The following is a 20,390-nucleotide window of genomic DNA, read 5'->3' as shown; positions in this document are numbered from 1 at the left end:
AATGTTCATATTTCATGGTTCTGTCTGCATTAAAAATAGAGCTGGATGCACACCCTTCAGCACATATTAAATTATGTATGCCATTTAGCTAAATGTAAACGATGTTGTGAGTGCTTTCTGAGTAAATAACTTCCATTATTCATCACATTCAGCCATCTGATACTAATGTTGTCAGCATCTTTTTTTTTAAGAGTTGGCTGTTTGGGTGCCAAGTTATAATCAAGAATGAAATTTCTCATAATTTCCTAGTGTGTATCAGAGTTTATCAAATGGCTTTGGATATCACTGATAATTCTCCCTATACCATGTCTGAAAGTAGGGCAAAGGGAAGTAAAACCTGAGGCATTTATAATAATTGTCAGTCTTGAAAACTTGGATGTTTCTTTCCATTAGTTACTTCTCAAAGTCTGATGTTTGTATTTAATTTTCAATTTTTTCTTTCAGTGTTATAATACATAACCAATGTACTGAAGTACAATGATTTATCTGAATCCCTTAAAATATACACGGTCCCCATTAAATTCTAGGCAAAAATAGCATTCAAACGGAGGATTCGCCGATCACCCAGCATACTCAGAGTAGCAGGCAGGCCTGCGGCGCACTGAGAGCAGAGTGGCTGCAGACCCTCCTTCCTGAGCTTCCCCACGTCTGAAATGGTCTCCTAGCTGCCACAGCCCTTAACAATTGTCGTGTTTTCTTTGAGCTCTCCTGACATATTCGTACCCTCTCCTTCAGACAGTAGGCCACCTTGGTAAAGGATCTAGCTGACCTGTAAGTAAGGGAAGAGTAATTTAAAGGTTCTGAACCCAAATAGAATGATATCACGCAGTCATTTTAACTTCAAAACATAGCCTTGAAGGGTGATACCTCTGAGGTGACTCTGGCAATCCTACAGATTCCCTAAGACAAGGAGATCCTTACTCTGCATGATATCTGATTGTAATATGCTCACTTACTTCCTCAGAATGATATCTTTGTTTAGGTTTTCTTTTCCTTCCTTTCCTCCTTCCTTTCTATCTTCCTTCCTTCCTTCCTTCCTTCCTTCCTTCCTTCCTTCCTTCCTTCTTTCCTTCCTTCCTTCCTTTCTTCCTTTCTTCCTTTCTTTTTTTTGAGACAGCATCTTGCTCTGTAGCCCAGAATAGCCCTTTTCTTCTTTTAGTATAAGAGAAAAAACATCACTTACTAGAGCTGAATGGAGAGGTGGGTTCAGAGAGTTTATTAGAAGAGAAGCAGGTTGCCTAGTAAATTCTCCAGAGAACAAAGATTATGCTAATGCTGTAATATATATCAGATTAAGCAGATTCTTGTCTGTTTATAGAATTTTTATTATTAAAGGGATTTTTTTTTTTTAATCAGGGGATGTAACTTCAGTGCCTCCTAAAGCCTCATGCCTTTTTGAACCACTGTTTTCTCTACAAATTAAGAGGCATGGGATTAATTCTATTTTCCTTACTAATAAAAGCCCATACCTTAAGGTTTAATTGGGAGTTATCTATGGAGAATTTTTATAAACTACCTGGTGTTCACCTTTTACTATTATTTGTTAAATAGGAGATCAGAGGTTATTTTTATTACCCATATTTTTCCTTTAACAGTGATATTTTATGAAACTGAAATGGAGACCATAACATAGAGGTTAGTCAAGTCTGGAATTAGCATCTTGAAAACTGAAGTCTGCTAAGTGGCCACCAGTCTTATGTCTGCCATGAAAGCATTTTATTGCCTCTTCCCTTCTTCCGTTGCCCTAAACACACACACACAGAAAGCGTTTATTAAAAAGTATTTATTTATTTATGAGAGAGAAAAGGGAAAATAATGACACATCTTTCTTCCTCTTGCCACCTCTTGTCTCTTGCCATTGCAAATGAATTCCAGACACATGTGCCATTTTGTGTATCTGGCTTTAAGTGGATCCTGGGGAACTGAGCCCCAGGTAGGCAGGCAGGCTTTGGAAGCAAGCACTTTTGACCACTGAGCCATCTCCCCAGCCCAGATAAACATTTACAAGAGAAGTAAAAGTGGTCACTTTCCATTCTTTCAGAACAGGTTTTATTCTTGCACTCTTACCTTGACTGGAATTATTTCTCACAAATCACTAATGATAATGGCTGTGTATATACTCCTTAAATCACTCTTTTTTTTTCCTTTTTTTTTTTTTTTTTTGGTGTTTTGAGGTAGGTTCTGGCTCCAGCCCAGGCTGACTTGGAATTCACCATGTAGTATCATGCTGGCCTTGAATTCACAGCGATCCTCCCACCTTTGCCTCCGGGGTGCTGGGATTAAAGGCATGCAACACCATGTTTGGGTTGCTCTTTCTCTCTCTGTCTCTTTGCAACATTGCCTCATTCTGTACTCCAGCCTGACTCAAGCTCACTATATAGTCCAGGCTGGGCTTGAACTTGTGGCAGTCCTCGAGCCTTAACCTCCCAAGTATTGCAAGTCTGAGCCATCATATCCAGCTTATCATAAATACTTTTATAAATTAGTTGGTTTCGTTCACATAACATTTTGAGGTTGGTAACTGTTGCTGGCCTCACTTTGCAATGAGGAAACAGAAGCAAAGCAGTAGAGCTGACATCAAAAGCCATGTCCTAAAGGTTTCATCATCAGACTGTGGTGCTAGGTTAAGATGGTGGAATCTTTAGACATGGGGCCAAGTGAAGGGAAGTGGAAAGAATGACCTTTGAAGGAATATTGGGACCCTGGCTTCTTCCTCTGTCTTCACTTCCAAGCATCTGTGAAGAGGGTAGATCTCCTCCACAGGTCCTTCTGCTGGATGCCATAGGCCCCAAGCAACAGGGCCAACTGGTCAGTGATGGAAACCTCTGAAACTTGGAGCCTTTCCAACTTATCCATTGATTTATCTCAAATACATTGTCCCAGGGATGCAAAGTTAAGACATCTGGGTGGAGGCAGGTTTCATTCTTCCAGAACTCTGGCTAAGCAGCATTCTGTCTGATCAGCTGTTCTTTCCTTTGCATTTGTGACAGTCATGTATTGAGCACCATACCATGCCCAGCACCATTCTAGGTACTGGGAGTATCCTGGGGACTAAAACTCAGACAAAAGTCCTGCCCTTTGGGAGTTTGCACTCTAACAGGCAGGTACAATGACACATAACAATGAATATTTATTCAAATATATGTTTTAAGTGAGGAAACAGTGTAATGGGTTTCATTATGCCATTTTCATAAAATGTCATTCTACTTTTCCCTGTTCCCCTCTCTCCACCATCCCCCTTGAGCCCTCTTGCTAGTTCCCTTCCTTCTATTTCAAGTTGCATATATTCCATTACTCTAATGAAAAGTAAATTTAGTAAAATTTGATTGCATGTATGTTATAATATGGTAAACATAGAGGAGTAGATGATTCAGGAGTACCTCTTGGAGCTAGAATGTGATATGGAGTAGCTGGAGCAGGGGTCTGTTAAGAGAGAAATTAAAGGATCTGCATCTGACCTGTAGCAGCATGGAGGCAAGAAGCATCCTGCGGGCTCGAGGGAGCAGGCTGCGGGCAGCATGGAGACTCCTGGGTGAGCTCGTGCCTGGTGTGGTCAAGGAGTAGCCAGGAGGGCAGAGGGGGAGAAGGTGGTGAGATCTGGTCCAGGAAGTGCAGGAATGCACACGCTAGCACCTTGCAGGGTGTTATGGGGACTTGGGCTCTTTCTTGGAGTAACATGGGGACCCTTTGTGAGGTTTGTAGCAGAGGAGTGAATTGCCCTAATTTTTCTTCATATAAAGACAGTCTCGCATATCCTAGGCTGACCTCAAATTTGCTCTGTAGCTGAGGATAACCTTGAAGTTTTGATCTTTTCTCCTTAGTTTCCTGTGTGCTGGGATTACAGGTGTGTACCACCGCGTCTGCTTTCCATTTTGCTGGGAATGAAACCCTATGTGCATTCTAGTAAAGTGCTCTACCAACTGACTCCCATTGTCATAGGACTGCTCTGCTGTTAGCTAGTGGTAGGAGACAGTCAGGCGGTCATTGTGATAATCCAGATTAAAGACAGGAATGGGCATGGCTTAGACAAAGTGGCAATGGAGTGGGGAGAACTGGATACATTTTGAAGGTAGGCCCAACATGGATGTGATGTTGAGAAAAAAAGCTGAGTAAAAGATGACTCCAAGGCTTTTAACCTGTGCAAGTAGAATAGTTTCTGTTAACTATGGTGGAAGAGGCTGTGAGTGGAGAAGTTAATATCTGGGGTCCAGTTGAGAACATAGAACAAAAACTTGTCTTAATATATTAAAAAAATTATACAGGGTCAGTGAGATGGCTCACTGGGTAAAAGCAATTGTGTAACCATGAGGACCTGAGCTCAATCCCCAGCACCCATTTTAGGGGGCAGGTGTGGTGACACACACCTGTAACTCCAGGACTGAGGTATGCAGGATGGAAGGAGCCCTAGGGACTTTCTGATCCAGGTTCAGTACGAGACTCTGTCTCAAGGAAATAAGATGGAAGAGTGATGATAATGGAGGACACCTAACATCCTCCTATGGCCCCCAGAGATGTATGCATCTGTAAGCAAGCATATAACACACACACACACACACACACACACACACACACACAATACACCACACATACCAAAAAATATTAAGGGCAGCCTAAGCATCCGGCAGTCTACAGTTGGATGAATAACTCATGATGCTTGCATACAATAGAGACCATAGAGATAGAAACATTCGTACATTATTTATTAATATGACATAGTTACTTATAGAATAAAGCTGGCTGTCACACAGTACTGAAGACAAAACCATATTCCTATAAAAAGGAGAAAAGGTATTTTTATTTTCAAGGAGCAGTGAAATACAGAACAAAATCATATCTTTGTAATTCTACTTAAAACTTTTCTGTTTTTAGTTAGTAAAAAGGGAAAGTAGTATGTATTCTAATTATATTTATGACATATTGGCACTCCTGCACTGAGTTGGAGCACCACTATGTAGTGGAGGGGAGAATGAGATGTTATTTCCCATGGTTTAGGAAACCACAGAAGTACCAAGAGCCTTTTTCTTCAGTCTCCCCCAGCCAGCTGCTCGTGCTAGAAATGGGCATTGGGGATAAGGAGAGACAGGTGGAGAAGGACTTGGAAAGGCACTGATCCCCCTGTTCCAATTCAAATAAACTGTCTTTCAATTGATTTTTTTCTTTCTTTATTTACAAGGAGGGAGAGAGAGAGAGAGAGAGAGAGAGAGAGAGAGAGAGAGAGAGAGAGAGGGAGAGAGAGGGAGAGAGAATAGGCACATCAGGGCCTCTATCCACTGCAAACGAGCTCCAGAGGCATGTGCCACTTCATGCATCTGACTCAGGTGATTTTTATCTTAGCAGTTTAAAATGCATCCATCTTATTAGAACTTTCCCCCTACTATACAGTGTTAAGATCCACACTACTTCAGAAGAATTTACCCATTTTCTGTTGTAGTAGTAAGTGATTACTCTTCCCTTGGGCCTTTGAACTTCAGCACCACAGGCTTTATTAGTTCTGAAGCTTACAGTATATGAAGTTTCAAGTGCTGCCACATGTAAATGATAGTATTTAATTGATAGTCTTTAAACCACAGCGAATTCCAGGAAGGCAGACTTTAAAGACAACTTCTTTGTAATTATGTAACATCTGTTTTCAAGTGCCAGGAACCAGTACTGAATCCCAAAATGTAATATAAGGTTCTAAGAAAGTAGAATAAATATGAACTGGCTGCCTGTGTGAAGTGATTGATTGATGTGATTTTATTTTGTCATTTCAAGGGAGTGAAAAAAATAGAGCCTGGATTGTATGAAAAATTTATCAACCACAGATTTGGAGAAGAAATGTTCTACCGCATAGACCTGTGCTCCATGTTGAAGGAGAAGCGAAGTGATGGCTACTACCACTGTGAGTCTTCAGTCGTGATTGGTGAGCACCATTTTAAATTCACTCAGGCACTTTAGTTTTGGTTTCTTTAGCATCCTTTTTAAACACACATTTTGAGGTAGCATTTTCTGAATATTATGTTTTGGCAACAAAGCAAATGACTTATAGAGCATCTTCGCCCATATTTATTTTTATTAAATTATGAACTTTACTGTATGTTCACATATATTTGTTAATCAGGATTTTATTTTTCAAGATTTCAATACTATGTTTTCCATAATTCTATGCTTTATACATTGTGAGGTCTCGAAGTGTTGATTGACATTTCATTTCAGTTTAACTTTATATCAGGATCATAAAGCATTTCTTCAGTGAAGGCCTCCTTGACCACACCATGCCCCAGGAGCTGTTCTGTTTGTTTGCTGCTTTTCACTAGGAATAGGATGACCTACCTCTGAAAGTTTTACTCTAAGAAGAAAAACCATAGGATACCTGTACACTTTGAGACTTCACTTTCTTCTATAAATAACTTGGGAAAAAGGGCACATATTCATCCTTAAATAGTTGTGTGCACACGTGTAAATGCTTGTCAGTGGTTTGGGACTGAACTGGTTCCAGCTACATTGCCAGGTGGAAAGTGTGTACACTGAAGGAGAATCGTACAACCAGAACAGGCAAAGCCCACCTTTGGAAGGTGAATGTGTTCCATTGGAGCCTGTTGGGCATCAGATGCACTGTTTCCAACCAGACTGTATTCTTATAAAACTGTGAACTTCAAGACAACCTTGATTTATGTGCTTGAAAGTACTCAAGGAAAACAAGAGTAAATATCTGAAAGGTCTTCAGCCAAGACAATGTCTCTCCATGTCAGCCTGAAGAAAACTGTTTGGGAGATCTATGCATACCTCCTAAAAGAATTATGACACTGAAGTTTATTAAAGCATTTAAACATATTCAAGGGTCACCATTTTATTTCCAAATCCTCACTGCAGATATTCAGATATTCATTTTTACCTTACAAAGAGCTTACCTGTTTTAAATAGAAAATGTGCAGACTGTCATTTGAGTTTTATATCCTGAACCATTTCAGATATGTTGTCAGGAGGATTTTCGTGTTTTCAGAATCAGTGCAAGAGTTATCTTCCATCCAAGGTTTGATGAGGACCACTCGTTGTGAAGGGGAGACTTTAAGAGTTCTGTGTAGTGTAGATTTTGGCGAGCTTTCCCTGTACTTCTTGTACTTTAGGCCAGGCTTGAAAGGGGATGCAGCACTTCATTGCTTTCCTCACTCCCATTAAGGCAAATATGAGTATGCGGATTTTAGGGAAGATATTGGAGGAATGGCAGCGCAGGATTCGCACATCTTGCATCATTGACCAGCAGGGGGCGCTGCTTCACTAACCCCCATCCACATGCTGTTTCCACCTTCATTGCTCTGCTTGGAGCTGTTTCTAAATTTCCCCAGTTGTAGGGAATCTTACTAGATCTTTCCTACAATCTTCTTCATCTCTTTCACCTTTTTCTAATTCAGAGTAATTTTGTTCACTCAAACTCCTCTACTCAACTATTCGTATACCATTTAACTTTATGTTAGATGTGTATTATTATAAATACTTTGTCTAGCACAAGTGAAGCCAACATGAGTTTTAAAATTATACTTTCATATAATGTAATTTATTATAATTAAACAAGTTTAATATAGACCATACCTTTTCTTGCTCATGGATGATGACCTCACTTTTTCGTGTGTGTGTATATGAGAGAGGGAGAGGTGGGAGCTGTGTGAAGTAGGTGAATATGCACATGCCACATGTGGGAGCCTGCAGGGGCCTGAGGAGAAAGCTGGGCGTCCACTTGAGCTCTTCCTCGTGTTTGCTTGAGAAAGAGTCTCACTCAACTCACACCTGCCAGTTTTTGGGTCAACAAGTCCTCTAGTGATTCTCTGGTCTCCCCTATTCCCTTGTAAACTGGGGCTACAGACATGCATGGCTACACCCAGATTCCTTACACAGGTGCTGGGGATTGGCAGTGCCAAATGTGTAACTCACTTAGCCATCTTCCCAGTCCCTTACCTCAGTTTTTTCTTTCTTTTTAAAGATATTTATTTACTTATTTGCAAGCAGAGAGATAGAAGAGAGACAGATAGAATGGACACTTCAGAGCCTCCAGCCACTGCAAATGGACTCAAGATTCATGTGCAACTCTACCTCTGCATGTGGGTACTGGGGAATTGAACTCACATTGTGGGGTTTGCAGGCAAGCACCTTAGCTGCTGAGCCATCTCTCCAGCACTTTACCTCAGTTTTATAGTGGAATATTCAGCAGGGTGCAGGACCCTCTTTGTCAGTTTCATTTCTTTTTTTTTTTTAATTATTTTTATTTATTTATTTGAGAGTGACAGGCAGAGAGAGAGAGAGAAAGGGAGAGAGAGAGAGAATGGGCGCACCAGGGCCACCAGCCACTGCAAATGAACTCCAGATGCGTGCGTCCCCTTGTGCATCTGGCTAACGTGGGTCCTGGGGAATCAAGCCTCAAACTGGGGTCCTTAGGCTTCACAGGCAAGCGCTTAACTGCTAAGCCACCTCTCCAGCCGTCAGTTTCATTTCTTGATCAGATTAGATTGGTTATTTATGAGACAGATCTTTTTCTTTTTATTTTTGAGGTAGGGTCTCATTCTAGCCCAGGCTGGCCTTAAGCTCACAGTGATCTTCTTACCTCTGCTTCCTGAGTGCTGGGATTAAAGGGGAGCACCACCAGACAGGGTTAGATTGCTTATTCTGGTTCGGCTTTTCTTTGATTTAATCCTAGCTCAAATTTACTATCTGTTTTTGGAGTCATGAACCACTAGGGTTTTTAAAATATTTTTTATTTATTTTATTTATTTGCAAGGAGAGAGAGAGAGAGAATGGGCATGCCAGAGCCTGTGGCCATTGCAAACTGACTCCAGATGCATGTGCCACTTTGTGCATCTGGCTTTACATAGGTACTAGGGAATAGAACCCAGGCCATCAGGCTTTTCAAGCAAGCACCTTAACTACTGAGCAATCTCTCCAGCCACAACCAGTAGTTTTTAAAAAAATTAAAAATGTTTCTATAGAATACTGTGTATAATTTCAATAAAGGTATACAATGAACAGTGATCAAATCAGGGTAATTAGCATCTATCATCTCATATTGGCAAAATTCAAAATTGTTTTTTCGAATCATTTTGAAATCTACAATGAATTATGTTAATCATAGTCTCCTCACTTTGTTACAAAACACAAGGAGTTTCCACTAGCATTTTATTGTATGCATTATAGAGTAGAACAGATTTCAGATCTTACGACATTACGTATCATTCCGAATTATGAGCCAGCTATGGTGGTGCATGCCTTTAATCCCAGCACTCAGGAGGCAGAGGTAGGAGGATCACCATGTGTTTGAGGCCACTCTGAGACTACATGGTGAATTCCAGGTCAGCCTAGAGTGAGACCCTACCTCAAAAAACTAAAAACCAAAACAAAACACCTGAATCATGTGGTACAAAGGACTTCAGAGATTCTGGGAATTTCCTAAAATTGTTTATAAAACATTATATGCACTTAAGTGAACTTCTGGGAGAAATGGGTTTAGCTTCCATCAGATTCACCAAATTTCAGTCTCTTAACTTGTTAACTGTGCGTTCCTGGAGAGCTTGGATTCTAAGTTACTGGTTTTCTCAGCCATATTTTAAAAATATTTATTTGTTTGAGATAAAAAGAGAGAGGGAGGGAAGGAGAGAGAGAGAGAGAGAGAGAGAGAGAGAGAGAGAGAATGGGTGCAACAGGGCTCTAGCCACTGCAAATGAACCTCAGACGCACGCACCACCTTGTGCATCTGGTTTATATGGGTCCTGGGGACTTGAACCTGGGTCGTCAGGCTTCCCAGGTAAGTGTCTTAATTGCTAAGCCATCTCTGCAGCTCTCAGCCATCTTTATTATACCATTTTGGTTCTCTCTTTTTAAAATCAATGACTCTGTGTTTCCTTTTTAAGATTTCCAATTGGTTCATTTTAATGTTTTCCTTTTCTGTTCTTTTTGTTTGTTTGTTTTTCAAGGTAGGGTCTCACTCTGGTTCAGGCTGACCTGGAATTCATTCTGTAGTCTCAGGGTGGCCTCGAACTCATGGTGATCTTCCTACCTCTGCCTCCCGAGTGCTGGGATTAAGGGCATGTGCCACCATGCCCGGCCCTTTTCTGTTCTTTATTTCATAAGCATTACTTCTTTATTTTGTGTTTGAGTATTAAAATATTGTCAATTAAATTTTTTTCATATTTTAAAAAAATCCAAACTTTTTCCTTGTGTATGAATACTGACTTTTCTTGGTTGCTTATGGCAATCAATTTCCTCATGTGTTTATTAACTTTCTTTTAGAGCTCATATTACCATGAATGCTTCTCCCTTAGAACCTCAAGTGGCTTGGCCATTGTCTTAGTGTGTGTCTTTGGACTGGATAAGAACAGGCAATGCACTTGACCTCATCCATAGGAAGTGGAAGTATTCCTTGATTCATTGTGGATTTAGAGCAAAGCTGTTAGCCTTTGTTTGCCACATTGACTTCAGATGTTTTCCAGATTTTCATTCAATTTTAGGTAAAAATTTCATATTGAAGAATTGAAGTTTTATTGTTATAGATTAAATTTCTGTGATTTGTTTAAAATTGCCATTATGATTAGAGTCATCTCTTATCAAAGATGTTTACTTATATTTCCTTCTAGTTTTATTGTTGCTTTTGCATTTGAGCTTTTAATTTATATGACATGATCACTAATATAGGTATTCAAACAAAGTGTATTAACACAGAAACTTAGTTAAAATTGGTGTGAAATAGGGTTGTAGTTTTAGGGCTAACTGGAGAAAGTACATTGTTTCGTTTAGCATCTTTTGGATATATTTAATAGCCCACTAACCTTACTGTGTATAGTAGAAATCACACAATAGCCATGCTACATATCGTATTATTCATAATTTGAATTGCTCCCTCTTATGGTTTGAATGTGAAATGTTATTCGTAAGCTGACTGAACATTTGGTTCCAGTTGCTTGGGGTTATACAGTGGACCTTTAGGACGCAAGGTGGAGCTTGCTGGAGGAAGTGGGGTGTTACAGTGGGCTGTGAGGGTAGTTAGGTGGGTAGCTGGAGGAAGTGGGGTGTTAGGGTCTGATGGGAGGGTTATTATGTGAGGGTAGCTGGAGGAAGTGGGGTGTTAGGGTCGGATGGGAGGGTTATTATGTGAGGGTAGCTGGAGGAAGTGGGGTGTTAGGGTCGGATGGGAGGGTTATTATGTGAGGGTAGCTGGAGGAAGTGGGGTGTTAGGGTCGGATGGGAGGGTTATTATGTGAGGGTAGCTGGAGGAAGTGGGTTGTTAGGGTCGGATGGGAGGGTTATTATGTGAGGGTAGCTGGAGGAAGTGGGTTGTTAGGGTCAGATGGGAGGGTTATTATGTGAGGGTAGCTGGAGGAAGTGGGGTGTTAGGGTCGGATGGGAGGGTTATTATGTGAGGGTAGCTGGAGGAAGTGGGGTGTTAGGGTCGGATGGGAGGGTTATTATGTGAGGGTAGCTGGAGGAAGTGGGGTGTTAGGGTCGGATGGGAGGGTTATTATGTGAGGGTAGCTGGAGGAAGTGGGGTGTTAGGGTCGGATGGGAGGGTTATTATGTGAGGGTAGCTGGAGGAAGTGGGGTGTTAGGGTCGGATGGGAGGGTTATTATGTGAGGGTAGCTGGAGGAAGTGGGTTGTTAGGGTCGGATGGGAGGGTTATTATGTGAGGGTAGCTGGAGGAAGTGGGGTGTTAGGGTCGGATGGGAGGGTTATTATGTGAGGGTAGCTGGAGGAAGTGGGTTGTTAGGATGGGGTGTGAGGATCGTTAGGTGGGGCTAGATGGAGGATGTGGTTGGTAGGGTGGGATGTCAGGGTTGTTTGGTGGGCCTTGCTGGAGAAAGTGGGTTGTTAGGAATGGATGTGAGGGTTGTTAGGTGGAGCTAGCTGGAGGAAGTGGGCATTAGTGCGGGATGTGAGGGTTATTAAGTGGTGTAGCTGGAGGAAGTGGGTTGTTAGGGTGGGATGTTAGAGTTGTTAGGTGGGGCCAGGAGGAAGAAGTGGGATCTTAAGGAAGGTGAGTATGTCTGTTTCCTGATCTGCACCAATGTGTGCAACTCCCTCTGCCTTAGCCATGAAACACTTCTCTTCTTTGATTGGTTATATCCCAGAACTAAGAACTAAGTTAACTCTTCTTCCTTAAGTTCCTTTTTAAAATGAGAGCAACAGGAAAACTCACCAATATACTTGACAGTTCCCGGGTAATTTCCATTAGAAATGTTGACCTCTGCCTTCTTTTGAACTATCATAAAACGTGGCAGTGCTATTCTAGCATTCTTGCGTGGTGCTACACTGACATTGGACGTCTCTGCTTGTTTTCTCTGCTTTTTACTTAACTCATGCGCTTTCTTTGCTTGGATCTCAAGGGTATTGAGTGTCCATCCTGCCAGCTGTCCTGTTCTCTCTGCCTGCCTCACATACTTGTCACGAACTTTGCATCTTCATCTTGTGCCATTGGGAATCTTCACTTGTGTATTAGTGGAATTTGGTAAGGTGTGGAGGCAACACTTATTTTTTCAAATATAAGAAATGAAGCAGCATTTTGTTGTCTTATAATGAAAGCTTTGGGTAATATTACGTCTGCTTGTCATTGAGCTTCAGCTCCTTGCAAACTCACTCATCCTACACTAATCAGCTGTGTTTGAGATGTAGAAGTCAGACCTAGTTCTTCCTGGTGAAACTGGCATGAGATATTTCCCTAAATCTCCAGGTTCTGTGAGCTATTTCTTGGAGTCAGGCATAGTAGTTTTTCTCAGGCATCTATGTTTGCCTGAACTAATGAACAACTTAGTGCTTTCAGAGATTACTGCCAGCTCTTGGACATACCTTTTTGGAGGCAGTGATGAATTTGGAAAGGACTAGGTAGTATTTTTTCCAGGTCACTGTATTTATTTATAACTTCTATAAGCAGAAATACAGACAGAATAATTTTGAGGGACTTCACCTATTTTTGAATGAATAATAATTAATCAAAATAATTAACAAATGCTATTATCTTTCACTCCTCTCTTGGGCATATGGTGAAGTATAAGACAGTCCTTAATGAAGTCATTGAACAGCTAAGACTAAATCCAAGAAACAGACAGGGATCTGAGAAAATAGAGGGATCAAACATGTTCACTGTGATATGGGCATTGGTGGAACACAGTGGAAGAAGTTTATCATCTTACCTTCTGCAAATGTGTGGAGCATTTAGCTGAATGGAGTGGGATCTATAGCAGAGAAATGGCTAGTGGAGGAAGGGATAGGATTTAGAGTAATACTTACAGTCTACAAGAGAGGGTAACAATGGATTGGGAGGCAGTGATGATGGCAGGAGCCACCTCAGTTAAACCCACAGGGTTGGCAACTGATGAATCTGCAGGGTGGGAGGTTGCTGGACTGCATGCATGAGCTAGTTGGTGAGTGGATAGATGGGGATACACGTGCTGAGGCAGGAAAAGGAGAACTGAGTAGATGTGGTATAAAATGAGTTCAACAGAGTCAACATTGCTAGCAACATTAATGCTAGTCTTGTGACAGGATTATGTCGTAATTGATAAGCCCACTGAAAGTTGAAAATGTCTTAAATAGAAAATGCATTTATATACCTAACCTACTGGACATCATAGTTTAATTTGGATTACTTTAGCATTCAGATTAGCCTACACCTAGGCAAAATCATCTACCACAAGTCTGTTTGTAAGATTTTGACTATTTCATGTGGCATATTAAATGCATGTATCCAAACGGCACTGTTTTTGTGGCATTCTGTCAAGTGTCATTGGTTTCCCCTGTAGTCATGTGGCTTTCTGAGAGCTGCAGCTCGGCCCAGACTCCTGAGACAGTGCATGCTGTATAGTGCTAGCCCAGGACAAAAGCAAAATTCAGAATTAAAGTACAGTTTCTATTGAATGTTATTGCTTTTGCTTGATTGCTAAACTGAAAAACTGGAAGTTGAATCATTGTACGTAGCTTATGTAGTCTGTATTTTGTGTTGTTAGACCAGGACTCGATTGTATGGGTTGAAACCCTAAGGAGAGTTCTGAGTGAACAAAGTCAATGAATCAGTTCCATCCATATATCCCTGCCTGTTGAAGGGGTCTGTAAGAGACCGGGATGGTTTGACCAGTCTTGTTAGTCTTAAAAGGCTTGTTGTGCTCGTCTGGGAATTTCTAGTACTTGTACCTGGGGATGGCTGTAGGAAAGGACTTTTTGTTTTATGTCCCAGGTTGGCATTCTTTCTGCCTAGGTCCCTCTTGGGACGACTGTCTTGATCTTTCTTCTTCAGTATTTGCTTTAGGGGACACGATAGGGTCCTTGGGAAGGCGCTCAGGTGTCCACTTCTGGCTCTTGCCCAGTTTCAGCACACGGGCCTGGGTGTCTTTCCGAATGCTGACAGTGGAGTCCACCTTCCGTGTGCTGCAAGGGCTGCAGGGAAGGAAGTCAGCATGTGCTTCATCTGGAGAAGGGCACCAGTAGGACAGCAATCTTAGAGCTTTTGAGAATTTTTGAGCCCGAACCTTTGCTTGAGAAATGATAAATAATACATTTAAGATGCTTAGCTTCATAATATTTGTGTTGATTAAATGCCATGTGCCCACTTGAAGGGCACTTAGTGAAGAAAGGTACAGTCACAGATATGTGCCTCCTTGCTTTTTGTGTTTACTTTTTGCAGTAGAAAGTGAGCCTCCTTTTATTTACTTTATAGATAACTTACTATTGGAATAATTGATCAGGTACACTTTTGTGAGATTTTAAATTCTTTTAAAATATATGTTAGGTTCACTACTTCTGTTTTTGTTTTAATTTTTTATTGACAATTTCCATAATTACAGACAATAAACCATGATAATTCCCTCCCCTCCCCCACCTTCATCTTCACAAATCACCTGCCGTCATACTCCCTCCCTCTCTTCATTAGTCTCTTGTATTTTGATGTCCTCGGTCTGTACAATTGTATTGTAGGCAGTCCCGCCCTTCCTTGGGCTCATACATTCTTTCACCACCTCTTCTGCAATGGACCCTGAGCCTTGGAAGATATGATAGAGATGTTTCAGTGCTTAACACTCTTCTGTCACTTCTTCTCAGAACTGTGTTGCCTTTTGGGTCATCCCAGTGGTCACTGCCATCTGAAAAGAGAAGCTTCTCTTAACAAAAAGTGAGAATAGCATTAATATATGGGTAAGAACATTAAATAAAGTGCTCACAAGCAGTTTGGTGAGCATAATATATACATTTAGCCAAACAGGAGCAGGGATTATACTCCTAGCGCTCATGACTTCTCCTGCCATAGGATTTTGATTAGGTTTTTAGTACCAGACATGTATTCCCTCCCATGGAGTGAGCCTCCAGTCCAATTAGAGAGATATGCCACTATTGTACCCTTTCCATCATTTGGCCTAGCTGGCCAAACTTAAGGCTTCCAGTGTCCACTGCTTTCACCACGGATGACTTCTGATTCCCATAGGGCTTCATGCAGTGCAGTTTTCTCCAGCTTTCTGTCAGCTGGTCTACAGGGAGGAGGTTTTCAGCTCTGCTCCAACTTAATTTCTCAGTTGGTGCACTACTTCTTAAAGGCTAATTGCTTAGATACTTTTTGGGGTCTGTGAAGACAAAATTATTTTTATAATAATATCTGGCATTGTGTTCTTTCTCCTGATTCAACAATGACACTAGTGCAGGTGGGTATGAATGCAGTGGCCAGTATGAGTCAAGGCAGGTGCAATGAAAAACCCATTAAAATATTTTATTTATTTATTTGTATGTGAGAGAGGAACAGAAACAGAGGGAGTATGGGTGCTCCAGGGCCTCTTACCACTGCATACAAACTCCAGGTGCATGTGCCACTTTGCCCATCTGGCTTTATCTGGGTACTGGGGAATTGAACTTGGGCTGACAAGGTAAAGGCCAGTGCTTTTAACTGTGAAGCTATCTCCCAACCCCAAAAACCAATTTTCAATTTTTTAAATATTTTAAGTAAGTTCTTGCTGACTAATAAAATCTACTAATTACATTTCATTTCAGCCTGTGAGCATGCCTTTTTAATATTTTGTGTAACATAAATGGGAAATAGGTGTAAAGTATTTCTGGATCAAAGCTTCAGGAGAGACTCAAGTGACCTTAAGAGGCAACCTGAAGTCATCATTTTCCTTTTTGCAGTATCACTTTTTCTTGAAAAACAATTGGCAAACTATAGTTTTCAGCATTCATAATGACAGATATTTTCTTGAAAATGAACAAGTGGACTTGTCATGATCATGTAAAACAGCTGACATTATTTACTGCTGATGATAAAACTCAGGCTTTCAAGCAGAAATATTGGAAATCTCAAATCTGTTACCATGATGTTGACAGCATCCTAAAACTCAAAGAGTAGAGCATATTAATGAACTCCATTTTCCCAGCTGGTTTTTGTCACACTTGTGCTAAAATTTAGAAAATCTTTGTCTGTGTTAAGCTATCAGGAGCTTCTGGTTTTCTGCTTTGGTATGTGTTGAGTATCCTTAGCACCTGTCTCCACCACCCTGGTGCAGGCCATGGGGAATACCCACAACCTCACTGAGATGGGCCCACAGCAGAGTGGGCGCAGGGAGGAGGGAAGTGATGATACCAACACATGATGTGCCCATACAAAGCATATTCTTTTTATTTTTTGTGAGTGAGTGAGCAAGAGAGAGAGAGAGAGAATTGGCACGCCAGGCCCTCCAGCCACTGCAAGCAAACTCCAGACATTTGTGCCATCTAGTGCAACCTTGCACTTGCTTTGCCTTGTGTGTCTGTCTCATGTGGGATCTGGAGAGTCAACGTGGGTCTTTAGGCTTTGTAGGTAAGTGTCTTAACCACTAAGCAATCTCTCCAGCCCTAAAGTATATTCTTTTTTAAAAAACTTTTTTGTATAGTTTATTTATTTATTCATTTAAGAGAAATAGGGAGAGAGAGAGAGAAAAAATGGGCACACCAGGACTTTAGTCACTGAAAACGAACTCCAGACATATGTGTCACCTTGTGCATCTGGCGTATGTGGGTATTGGGGAATTGACCCTGGATCCTTAGGCTTTGTAGACAAGTCCCTTAACCACTATGCTACCTCTCCAGCTGCCAAACTAAATTTCTAATTAAAAAATAAAAGAGCAAAGAAGAAAAGAATAATAAAAAGTAAAATCTTTTTCAGTGATATAGACCTCAAATACAAAACCCTCACACGTCCACAAGTATAACCTGAAGAGTTTCCGCTTTCGTACACACTCAACCATCAATCTACAGAACATTTTCATCACCTCACAGTTTGCACTATCACTTTCCAATCCACATCTAAAGACTTTTCCAGTGAGGTAGGGGGAACAATAATTTGATGTTGTATAATGAAATTGGGTCAGAATTTGAAGGCACTCATAACTCAGTGGACCCATGTTGTTATGAAATGGCCTGTACATGTTACAAGTTCACACAGGAAATGAGGAGATCAAGGCAGAAAGAATTTCTGGATGTCAGAAACATTGAGCATTCATTTCAATACAATTTGAAGAAACTACAACTTTTATTTGAGAATCTTCACAATTGTCTAAATTCAGTAACTACAAAAATGTTCTTGTGCTGGGGGGGGGGATGGAACTACCAATCATTTTAAAGAAGATAAAGAAGTCCTCAGGGCAAACCATTTACAACTTCCGCATTAATTCATGTGTCTAAGAGAACCAGGAAAAATGTAATCTTCAGACAGCTCTCTTAATTTTAATCAATATTTCCAAATGATTCCAATAAACTAATTTTAATGGGTCCTTAGCTATATCTACATCAAAATATAATTTGGTTTGAGTTCTGTCATAATTTTTTTCACCTTTCCACTTAATTTCTATTTGAAAATTCCATTATAAAAATGTAACAACTGCAGTGTAAGAATGTCTCTTACGATAGGTGAGAACAAAAATTTTGTTTCATTTTCTTTTGTGCAGGACAACAGGGAGATGAAAATTTCATCACCACTTAGATTGATTAAGATGACTTTATTTTAGGCATGTTCGAAGGAGGAGAATTTTTTAAAAAAAGAACAGTTTATCATCTGAGGAAACTACATGCCCTTTCTTTTTGGTTTGACAACCTTAACAGTTGGATACTTATCAAGTAGTTTAATAAGCGTGAAGTCAAAAGTATTGATTTCCTTCATGGCATAGAAAGTGGTTAGCCACATAGTTATCATCTGCATCACGTATATGTGAGTGTGAAAGGGGATCTATTCATGACTGTGCTGTGATGAAAGAAGAAGCCAAGGCCAGTCTGGCTTAACTGGACCTTCCGTCACCTTACTTAGCAAGAATGCTGGCCTTGACAAAACAGTGCCTGTGACATAATACACCTCTGATTATATTTTAATGCTAGTCTTATTCCTCTTTGTAATCTACTTTCCTCATATGTTTTTTGATAAGACATGTCTTATGGGCTGGAGAGATGGCTTAGCAGTTAAGGTGCTTGCTTGCAAAGCCAAAGGGCCCAGGTTTGATTCCCCAGAACCCATGTAAGCCAGATGCATGAGGTGGCACATGCATCTGGAATTCATTTGCAGTGGTTAGAAACCCTGATATGACAACTCTTTCCCTCCCTCCCTCTCTGTCGCTTTCTCTCTTTCAAATAAATAAATAGTCTTCTAAAAAGAAAGCATTTGAAATTTCATTATTATATGCCCCTAATAGAAATGAAAGCAACTGATTTCTTTCTCTCTCTCTCTCTCTCTCTTTCTTTCTTTCCTTCCTTTCTTCCTTCCTTCTTTCTCTCTCTCTCTCTCTCTCTCTCTCTCTCTCTCTCTTTTTTTTTTTTTGGCTTTTTGAAGTAGGGTTTCCTTCTACCCAGGCTGACCTGGAATAGTCTCAAGGTGGCCTTGAACTCACAGTGATCCTCCTACCTCTGCCTCCGAAGTGCTGGGATTAAAAGTATGCACCACCTCATCTGGTTTGTGTTATATTTTACATTGCACATATGTATGAGTTACTTTTCCTATTGTGATCAAATACCTGACATGAAGCTACTTAGGGAACAGAGGGTTTATTTAGGTTTGTGGTTTGAGGGTGTGGCTCATCATGATAGGAAGGCATGGCAGCAGGATTGGCTCACAGCTGCAGCAGCGGATTATGAGGTTGCTTGCTTACATCTTGGCAAACAGGAAGCAGTCTGGCTGCCTTTCTCCTTCCTGCCTTTCATTTTATCTGGTCTCCCAGCCTATGGGCTGGTGCTATGCTCATTCTGGGTCGATCTTCCTTCCTTAGTTATTGCTAGAGGTCTCGCTCATTCTGTATCCACTCAAGTTGATGATGAAGATTAACCATAGTGATATAAGTGAAAAAATATATAAAATATTTGTGTGTGTGTATGTATGGAAAGAGATGAGATGATGATGAAAAAACAAACTTTGATAGTTTTGGCTATGAGAAAAAGTTGGAAAATAAGCTCATTCCTCTTCTCCATTTCAGTGGAGTTGGTGGCAATGGAGAGAGTGCAGACCAGTCAAGAGTGAGTGAGTGAGTAAGCTGGCAAAGTACAGAGAAAGAAGCAGTGGCCTGGGTTCCTAGAATTAGACAGACCTTGTTCTGTCATTGCCATATCCTAGCGGTGCAGCTTTGTGCACAGCACGTGATGACTCCAACCCCATCGCTAATATGGGGACAACAATAGTTGCCACCTCATGAGGGTGCTGTGGGGACTTAATGAGGTCATGCAAAAGAAGCAGGCCTGACTCAGCCAGTGCTCACTAGCTGGTGCTCATAAGTTGCTATTTTCACTACAAGCACATGTGCATTTCTTCAACCTGAGGTAGAGGAGGCTGAAGAGGACACAAGAAAGAGTTAGGATATGGAAAAGAAACTGTTGGTTTTTTCTTAATCTTTGCTCAAAATAGGTAGTAGGAAAGACTGGATTCTAAGCAAGGTTGGGGCACTGGAACAGCCTTCTGAGGGTCTTTACCAACCACTTTTCAGATGGGAGAGAGGACTGTTTATAAGGTGTCTGATCTGAGGCGTCTTCAAAGATTGGAATCCATATATTTTTCCAATTAGTGTTAGGTTGTTGTAGTTTTTGACAAAGGAAGACTTGGATCATTACTGCATCTCTGATTAAGTGTTAGGGAGGTAATACAATTCTCATTTTCCAGCTCAGTATGAAAATCCAGTTTCTGTGGAGTTTTTCTGTATCTTTATCCTTAAAACAGGAATGGGGATGATGCATGCTGGCAGATAGCAAATGGCTTCTGGTTGTCACACTGGCAGAAGCATCTAGAATCCACAATCCTGCCTGCCTTGCCAGTCCATAGTGCCCTCCAGGCCACCGAAGTGATACTAACTATTGTGAACCAAGAGACTCTTTCACTTTAAACGCCTTCAGTCTGTGTTGGTTGTTAGAATTTATCCATGCTCTCTATTAAACAGATGCTGGATGAATATTATCA

The 20,390-nt window shown here is 40.9% G+C and overlaps 1 protein-coding gene across 6 annotated transcripts in view; it reads left to right on the top strand.

Annotated features, from left to right (window-relative positions):
* Positions 1 to 20,390, top strand: part of Akap7 (A-kinase anchoring protein 7) — a 141,161-nt gene that overhangs the window by 80,150 nt on the left and 40,621 nt on the right. For 5 of the 6 annotated variants that reach the window (XM_045159665.1, XM_045159662.1, XM_045159664.1 and 2 more), the window contains exon 7: positions 5,755 to 5,902. In XM_045159665.1, coding sequence (XP_045015600.1) covers positions 5,755 to 5,902 — 148 coding nt within the window. The remainder of the gene's footprint in view (positions 1 to 5,754; positions 5,903 to 20,390) is intronic. The other variant, XM_045159667.1, reaches the window with a different exon arrangement.

The sequence above is a fragment of the Jaculus jaculus genome, chromosome 9 (assembly GCF_020740685.1).
Source record: "Jaculus jaculus isolate mJacJac1 chromosome 9, mJacJac1.mat.Y.cur, whole genome shotgun sequence".
Taxonomy (NCBI): Eukaryota; Metazoa; Chordata; class Mammalia; order Rodentia; family Dipodidae; genus Jaculus; species Jaculus jaculus.
The sequence above is the reverse complement of the archived record's forward strand: the minus strand, read 5'-3'. Positions and strand labels throughout refer to the sequence as shown.